This window comes from Ctenopharyngodon idella, chromosome 22, assembly GCF_019924925.1.
Source record: "Ctenopharyngodon idella isolate HZGC_01 chromosome 22, HZGC01, whole genome shotgun sequence".
In the NCBI taxonomy this organism is placed as follows: domain Eukaryota; kingdom Metazoa; phylum Chordata; class Actinopteri; order Cypriniformes; family Xenocyprididae; genus Ctenopharyngodon; species Ctenopharyngodon idella.
The window spans coordinates 20081070-20090733 of NC_067241.1; the positions used below are offsets into that span (position 1 = coordinate 20081070).

At 38.8% G+C, this 9664-nt stretch overlaps 1 protein-coding gene across 1 annotated transcript in view; it reads right to left on the minus strand.

Moving 5' to 3' along the window:
- Positions 1-101: 101 nt before the first annotated feature.
- The window catches only part of slc25a33 (solute carrier family 25 member 33), an 11678-nt gene continuing 2115 nt past the window's right edge, over positions 102-9664 (minus strand). Inside the window, exons 2-7 of the mRNA XM_051879189.1 lie at positions 7323-7496; positions 6118-6195; positions 5035-5135; positions 4825-4891; positions 3958-4238; positions 102-997 (exon numbers count right to left, since the gene is read on the minus strand). Coding sequence (XP_051735149.1) covers positions 795-997; positions 3958-4238; positions 4825-4891; positions 5035-5135; positions 6118-6195; positions 7323-7496 — 904 coding nt within the window. The 3' untranslated portion in view covers positions 102-794. The remainder of the gene's footprint in view (positions 998-3957; positions 4239-4824; positions 4892-5034; positions 5136-6117; positions 6196-7322; positions 7497-9664) is intronic.

Below are 9664 nucleotides of genomic sequence, written 5' to 3' on the forward strand. Positions count from 1 at the left end.
GGAACCTAATGTTACTTCTAGTAAACAGCTGGGATTCTGGGATTATTGACTCTTTCCTTCATTTTCAAAGTCTTGCTAACAATCATAATCTCATCCCAACAGACTTTAAAAAGATGCATTTATTTATGAGGCTCATTTCAACTATGCATTTCCAACAAAAACAAAAATAAAATAATTTTCATAATTTATTTAACTAAACCAACAGTAGCATATGCATCAAGACTCTCCTTTTCTGTAAAAGTTGAACATGTACAGTAAACAGATGAAACATTTCTAGTAAAGAGGTGAATGGAATTAATTGGTCAGACTCCAGAATGCTACTAGGTGTCACAAAACAGGAATATTGCAACGTCAGCATGTTGACTTCAAACAAGTTATTCTATGCTCTCATCAGTATCATTTCCATTCCTTCCAAGAACATAATCATTAGTGGATCCAAGTTTTGCAACTCCAAAACCCTTGGACAAGTACCCTATCATAAATCCAAAGAATTCAATGGACTGCAACAAAACACTGCTACTTATAATAAGAATAATTTAGTTAACTTAAAGCACTATATTCAGATGACCTTTTCTGTACACTGATACAGTATACACAAAGAGCTATGCAATATGCGCCATTTACATACACAAACCAGCAAAACAGTTTGGATAACATATGCATTGAACTTAAAAATAAAAAAAGTCGTTTAAAGTCTTTGGGTAATTGAAAAGAACATCCCTGTCCATGATGGATTCTATTCGGGTCACATTAGCTGCAGGTCAAAAGTAGTTTTTGTGTGCTTGTGTGCAGCTTCATTTGGAGGGTTCACCCAGCAGATGGACAATTAACTCGTATGTGGACAGCACTATGGCTGTGTTGGGGATTTGTCTGATAAGCTGCGGAACGAGTCCTCTGTAAAAAGCCGCGTAGCCCTCTTCCACCGCCACAAGACGCGCCGTCTGAAAGAAGTACTTGTATTTGCTTCCCTCTTCTCGGAGTCTCGTCCGAATGACCTCTGGAAGACACACCAGGAAAGGTTGGTCATTAAAAGTGCGAAGGAGAGTTAAAAGTTTCAGCAAATTCTTGTTTTTCATGACGGTAATGAGAATTTTTTTTCCTGAAAATGTTATTATTTAGATTTTTATTAATGTTTATTTGATCAAAAATACAGGAAAACAGTGATATTGTAAAGTGAATCCAAGTCCTAAGTGCCTTAAAAGTGCGAGAGTCGTATTGCTATAGAGCAGTGGTTTCCAAACTTCTTACAGTGACGTACCCCCTGAGGCATTTAACATCCTTCTGCGTACCCCCTCTCTTCCACTTAGACTGCAGACAAATCTTTTCCAAGAAGGGACAATAAATGCCGTTTTTCTAACCCTATTAAATACACTATATTGCCAAAAGTTTTGGGACGCCTGCCTTTACGTGCACATTAACTTTAATGACATCCCATTCTTAATCCGTAGGGTTTAATATAGAGTTGGCCCACCCTTTGCAGCTATAACAGCCTCAGCTCTTCTAGGAAGGCTTTCCACAAGGTTTAGGAGTGTGTTTATGGGAATTTTTTACCATTCTTCTAGAAGCGCATTTGTGAGGTCAGGCAGTGATGTTGGCGAGAAGGCCTGGCTCGCAGTCTCCGCTCTAATTCATCCCAAAGGTGATCTATCGGGTTGAAGTCAGGACTCTGTGCAGGCCAGTCAAGTTCCTCCACACCAAACTCACTCATCCATGTTTTTATGGACCTTTCTTTGTGCACTGGTGCGCAGTCATGTTGGAACAGAAAGGGGCCATCCCCAAACTGTTCCCACAAAGTTGGGAGCATGAAATTGTCCAAAATGTCTTGGTATGCTGAAGCATTAGGAGTTCCTCTCACTGGAACTAAGGGGCCAAGCCCAACCCCTGAAAAACAACCCCACACCACAACCCCCCCTCCACCAAACTTTACACTTGGCACAGTGCAGTCAGGCAACTAGATGTACCGTTCTCCTGGCAACCGCCAAACCCAGACTCATCCATCGGATTGCCAGACAGAGAAGCGTGATTGGTCACTTCAGAGAACACGTCTCCACTGCTCTAGAGTCCAGTGGCGGTGTGCTTTACACCACTGCATCCGACGCTTTGCATTGCACTTGGTGATGTAAGGCTTGGATGCAGCTGCTCGGCCATGGAAACCCATTCCATGAAGCTCTCTACACACTGTTCTTGAGCTAATCTGAAGGCCACACAAAGTTTGGAGGTCTGTAGCTATTGTCTCTGCAGAAAGTTGGCGACTTCTGACCCCGCTCTGTGATTTTACGTGGCCTACCACTTTGTGGCTGAGTTGCTGTTATGATACTTTGTTATGATACCACTAACAGTTGACTGTGGAATATTTAGTAGTGAGGAAATTTCACAAATGGACTTATTGCACAGGTGGCAACCTATCACGGTACCACACTTGAATTCACTGAGCTCCTGAGAGCGACCCATTCTTTCACAAATGTGACAGTCTGCATGCCTAGGTGCTTGATTTTATACACCTGTGGCCATGGAAGTGATTGGAACGCCTGAATTCAATGATTTAGAGGGGTGTCCCAATACTTTTGGCAATATAGTGTAGATGTCTCATGTTTTAGGTCAAATTCTTAAAATTCAATTAGTTTAATTATTAATATAAAGGAATAAATTAAGCTAATAATTTCAATCAAATGAAATCATTAACAAAAGCCATCTTTGCACTGCAGTGGCACAAGCTGCATCTAGATGTATTTACAGATTGTTTAATGCTGCTCAGAGCTGGCTTGAATGCAATTACAATGGCATAAATAATGTTATGAGATAATGATTTAAATGAAAAAGTTCAACAGAGAAATACGAAATGATTTAAATATCAAACTAATACCGCCAGTAGGTGGCGGCAAGCCACTGTCTAAACGAGTGAGTCATTCATTCATTCTTTCAGTAACAAAGCAAGTGGCTGTATTTATGAATGGATCATTGAATCATTGACTCTCCCGATTCGATCAAAGCGCAGATTCGTTCACTAACGAAACACTGCTTTGTGTTGCAACAGTTCTGCTGTTGGAACTATTATTTCATTGCAAAACAGAGGAAAAATACCGACAATACTGTTTAAAATGTACGTCACTTTTAAAATGATCTTTTTGTTTTCTTGAACTGTTGTACAAAATCAATGTCACATTTGCAATTGTGTGGATATTCGGGGAAAAAATGCATTCTTGCTCATATAATGTATCAACATTAAAAACAAGAACTCACACAGGGAATGTTTCTGTATCGAAGAGAGTTTGAGTCTTAAAGGGATAGTTCAACCAAAAATGTCATCATTTACTCTCCCTCAAGTTGTTCCAAACCTGGAATGTTTGTAATGAATGTTTGTAACCAAGCAGATCTCGCCACCCCATTGAGTGCCATAGTATTTTTTTCCCTACTATGGTAGTCAACGGGAGGCGAGATCTGCTTGGTTACAAACATTCTTCCAAATATCTTCCTTTGTGTACAGCAGAACAAAGACATTTGACACGGCACTTGCATACGGTTGCACTCATGTTGATTTGATTGCTTCTACTGTTCTCATTTGTAAGTCACTTTGGAGAAAAGCGTCTGCATGTAAACGTAAATGTTTAGCTAAGGCAGCATACTCCGCACCATATGCACGCTGCTTATGTGGATGCAGTCAGTTTTGACCGCAAAAGATGAGGTAATTTGATTGGATGTCATATATTTGACCTTTTACAACACCTGGAAAATAGTTTTTACACTGTTAGAAATACATGCTTAGTGTTTTAATGTTATTTTAAGGTGGGGTAGAATTAAATGAACAGAATAACTAAGCATTTTCTTCGCATACCCCCTCAGTCACCTTACATACTCCAGTTTGGGAACCACTGCTATGGAGGAAGCAATCTATGTATATATTTAGACACAGACTGGCTGATGCTGGTTTATGCTGGCTGACAGGTAATAACAACCTACCATGTGGATAAGCTATGCAGGAGGCGCAACCCTTGGCGAATGCAGCAGCAAACATGAGGCCGAGGAAATCTGATGCCCCTTTTTCTGTGTCAGTGGCAGGCGTGGTGAATCGACTCTGCGCTAGGTACTTCTTCAGTGTCTCATAAATGAGGAAGCAGATCATAGTCTCCGAGATGCCGGCGTACGACGCCGTCAGGCCCCGGTAAAAGCCTCGTATACCCTCTGTCTTGTACACGTACCGTGCGCATTGTAATGCGTTCATTTTCTTCTCCCCACGTGCCCTGGAAGACAAAGATACAGTTGGTCAGGTGATCGGGAAGAAATGGATTGCAAAGGTCAAGAATTTAACACGATTAACTCTGAGGTAGTAGTTCAGATTTCAAAACTTAGTTTAGGCATTGATCCAGCGTGAATACTAAAATCAAGGTCAAAGACTTCACTTGTAATTTTTAATTTACATTGCACAATGTGGTTTGTGTGTAGGGTGGAAGGGAGAATTAAATGCCAGACTATTTTCAGAGTGTGCCACCTGATATAATTCTCCCATCTGACCCTAGCAGGCGACTGCCAGCACTCTTTATAGCACAAATATAGAACATGCCTGCTAAGCCTCGACCAGTGCGTCAAGGTGGATATTTGTACTGTAACGGATTGGATCACATGCTAATCATCATGATGTTTGCGTAACAGGGGGACGGTGCTAATAGGCTGTACATTCCCCCATCCTAAAAAACTAATTACCCTCACAGTATCTGGGGATGCGTTACATCTCGCACGCAAATGGGCCACAACTCAAGGACCTAATAGAGATAATGTGTCATGCCCTCATGCAATTTCCCTGTTGAGAGTAAAGCAGCATTAACATACTTCCTCTCAAGCTGCATTCTTGTTTTGACCATCCAGATGGGATTCATCAGGGAGTTAGTGATGAATGCTGAAAGGAAAACAAGGCAATTAGGGATCCAAGCACCCACTTTTCTTTGTAAGCATCAAACAGTTGCATAAATTTCACTCAAGTCCTGGGAAACGGTATGGGCAATGTTGCGTAAATGTTCCTTAACAACCTTAAGGCCTCACCTGCAAAGCCTGCTGAGGACATGTGGACGACTCCACTGTTCGGCACAAAGATGCCATTGAAAGTCTCTTTTGACTTTGAATAAGCAGCGAAATAGATTGCCCTGAAGAACAACAGAAATAGTACATCAGCGCCTTTATTCTGTTGAACTCAATACTCCCTGCTTCCTCTCTCCACACATGACATTGCAGTTCATTTTTATGTAAAAAAGGGACATTAGCACTGAAAGGGCGCCAATGTTTTATCTAGCCAAACAGCTTGCAGGGAGAGTTCCTGACAGTGCAGTCCGTTCTCTTTGCTGAATGTCTGGAACAGACTGCACAAAGAGCTGAATAAGCACCCAGATCTACTGCCATGATGACTGTGGGACACGATGACTAAACAATAACAGCAGCATATAAGCGGGAAAAAATATTTCTAGACTGCTTATTGATTTCAATGGAAATAAATAGGATAAAATGAGAAAAGTATGGCTATTGTTCCTAAGAAAAATTCTCAATAATAATAATAATAATAATTTATAATTCTTTTTATTACTACTACTATGAATTTTTATCTTATCTTAACACAACCGTCTTTTCCTAATTCAAAGTGAAACTACAAGGAAAAATATGTTTTTTGTTATGGAGAAGTTATTATACTAGATAATAATAATAATAATAATAATATAATTCAATAATATTAGATTATAGATAAAAAGTTATTATTAACATTGTAGATATGAAGCATATAGAAAAAAGTGACAATTCTTAGGTTATCAACTTCTTTTCCTAATTTAAAATAAAAACAAGGAAAGGTGTGGTTATTGTTATGAAGAAAACCATTTTTATAAGATGAGGCAAACACAGTACTGACAATCACTTGACATGTTCATTTTAGTACTGCACAGTCTCATACCATTCATTTCACATTTTACATTTTACTAGTGGACAGCCTCATACCAGGAAACAGAAGACATTTATATTTAAAATGACCTCTGAGGCTGACCGGGGGGGGGATCCACTCTACAAGTTAACTTTGATATAATTTAACCATGAGACTATATTCTTAATCTTGATTCGCACAAAACTGAACTGAACCATTACCTTGAGGGTGCAACGCCAACAAGATTTGGACCCAATCCTCTGAATAGAGATCTTGGTCCCTCTTTCTCTAGTATTGACCTGTTGAGGACAGAGAGATTAAATTTATACAGATAACACTCATGTGTGGATTATCATTTCAGTCAGACTGTACAAAAACAGTTTATAATCCAACTCAACCCAAGCTGCTGAATCTTTAGCCATTTTCATCCACACTTGACCCATTAATACTAACACTTACTATTTTATATATCTATTTAAAAAACAAAAACAAAAAAACAACTTGCTCCGTGTACTGTGCTAGACTAACTACGCCCTATTGGTTTGACTGCCTCTATTGCTCTCCTCATTTGCAAATCGCTTTGGATAAAAGTGTCTGCTAAATGATTAAATGTAAATGTAAAATAATTTAGTTACAAAGCTTGTTTTGATCACTGCTGCAAAACTAGTGACACCTTTCTTCACATATTAATTTTCTTTAAAATCTACCCATATGACACCAAACCAGCAGCTAAACACGGAATGCCTACAGTAGTGAATCACGTTTATCGCAAAGTTGATTTCCCGAAGTGCTGTTTCTCATCATATGTTGATAATATATCACTTCCTTCTAAGAAAAACAACTGAAACAGTCTATATTTACTTCATCCCTTGCATTTAAACTGAAAACAATGAAGAATGAGTCACAAGGCAAATGCTTCCTCATGAAGAATAAAAGGCCAAACATGGTGTCATTTTTCCCAAGGTAGATATTGAACCCGTTTAAGTAAACTGAAATGTCTCTAGAGGTTTGGAGTCACGTAGACCAATACATTCCCTCAGAGACACTTAGTCAGGGGCAACTTGTGTTTGCGGGTAGTAATCCGAGCACAGCAAGAAGGCATCATGTGACAGTGCAGGTTCCTGAGAGCCATGCTATGCTTGACTACCTAAAATAGACATTCACTGAGAACACTTGTGAACTTTTCTGCCTTTACATAAGGCCGCCTGCAATTGGCAGTAGAACACCCTCTCTTCAACAACAGCAGCAGCAGCTAACAGCAGGATAAAGGCTGCTTTAATCTGCTTTCATGTATAAGATCAAATCCAGAGCTAAATGCATTCAGATAACAGACTTCAGACGGAAAACGTCGCTACCCCATAGAGGATCCGGATCTACACTCACGCGTATTCATGTTCAGGGTGGATGCTTGTACTTTCTTGCTTACCGTAACACCTGTAGCAAACCAGGGGTGACTGTTCCTGGTCTAATGACGCCAGCACCGTTGAATGCGCCCAGGTGGACCTGGAAAACAGGTCTGAGGGTGAGGCCAGATGACTGTAGTCTGGTTTTTAACACCTCCAGGGGGCAGGTCATGATGGCACCTACAGTTCCACCACATCTGTAAACAGAGCAAAACAACTGTGACTGCTGGTTCTATATAAAAGTAAGATTTAAAAAAAGAAAGAAAGAAATTTATAGAAAGACATTAAAGACATTTAAAGAAATTTAGACATTTATAAGGATTTTTTCATCAAAGAATCTTAAAAAAAAATGATGGTTTCCACAAAAATATGCAGCACAACTGTTGTTAATATAGATAAGAATTATGAAGAAATATTTCCTGATCATCAAATCAGTCAGTATATTAGAATGATTACTGAAGGATCATGTGACACTGAAGACTGGAGTAATGATGCTGAAAATTCAGTTTGACATCACAGGAATAAATTACATTTTAAAATATATTCAAATAGAAAACAGATATTTTTAAATAGTAATAATATTTCAGAATATTACTGTTTTTACTGTATTTTGGTTAAAATTGGTGAGCATATGAGACTTCTTTCAAAAACATCTGTATATTTTTATAGATTCTAACATGTTTAAATAATACAAGTTCACAAGAATTGGGTTGTGAACCTAAAAAGGTTGAGGACCTCCAGATTAGACAGACAAAATCGACACATCCAGTTCAAACTAAACTTTAGACGCAAATATATGTGCACGCGTCAGGACAAGAGTCAAGAGTTGTAAGAGTCAAGAGAATAAGAGTGAGGTCAAGGAAAACAAACTGAACTTCATCAAAATGACACAATGTGACGCAGGTGACATTGATCGTGATTCACATTACAAAGTTAAACAACCGGAGCTTTGCACTGTGGCCTGTATTACCCAGGCTCTATAATCAAATTTAAAAAAAAATAGGGAGATGAAGAGCCTGGCATGCAAATAAATGAGAATTGAAAGAAAAAGCTAACCAATGAAGCGGAGGGGAAAATCCAGTCCAACCTGCAAGGTTATTTCGTAAACAAAGCAAAATGTGCACTGCAATTACATTTAATAACCTGCTATGTACCTTGTTTATTTCTAGTGAGACTCGAGGCAAATAAATTGTGATAACAGATCATGTTTCACAGAAGTCACAACATGTTGACACAGATCACGGGTTGTGCTGGAGAAGTAGAAGGCACAATGTCTCTGACCTCAGGACAGACAGCAAGTAAGGGACAGATTAACCACAAATCTGTCTAAGAAGCACATTCGGTTACAAGGGCAGACATCCTCAACAAAAGCATTAAGTCCAACATTGATGCAAGTCTCCTCTACACAGCTTGCCTTCTCGTAAACTGATCCAGCTCGCAGGACACCAAGGGTAATGTTTTTATAACAGACCGTTTTGTAACAGACAAACAAAGCTTGGGGCATGATTACATAATGGTATAGCTGTTTGAATAAAACAAACACACAGATGTCTGTGCCCTTCACAACAAGTCCCCTGAATTAATGTGTAATTAAGCACAAAACTTTGTCAGATCGTTAACTTAATGGCACTAAAATGATTAACTTATTCTTCAGTTATATAACTGAAATGCAAAATCCAGATGTGGTGAAATCTTCCTATGCCTATCAAGCTTTCCACAATTATAGGATCACATCTATGATCATAGGACTTTTTGTGGCCTGCTAGGGAAGTTATTAGAAATGTTTAGTACTTTAAAGTCGGCATGAAATCAAAATTGACCCTATTTACTTTGTTAGCTCATATTACTAGCCTTGTGGTTAACAATTAATCCGTGCAAGTTAATACACAGAAAAAAAATAGTTTGTCGTGGTAATCTTTAATCAAAATCTGAAGAGTTACTTCCGGTCTGGAATGGCATTCCTTCTCTGATGACGTCAGTGGGTTGAAAACGCTTAAACCACTCCCCTCCAAATGTTAGTCTGCTATGAGGGAGAGATGGAGAGGAGGAGTGCTAAAGTAAAACCCTGCCCTCTATTCAATATTCCGTTTTACTTGGAAATACGTCAACACTGGAGAACAGTCGTTTGCAACTTCTGGTTCACAGGGACTTTAACAGCAAGGAAAAAATATTACACATTTAAAACGGTCATCTCTGCTTCTTTGCAACATTCACAATTTAGAAGAGTTTTATTTTGTGCTGTAACTTTTAGGGAATTTTCTCACCACTGTCACCTTTGGCTTGCTTAATGAAAAAGTACTATATTCTGTAAAGCTGCTTTATTGATTTTCATAATAAATTAGATTATGAGCTACAAATACATTTT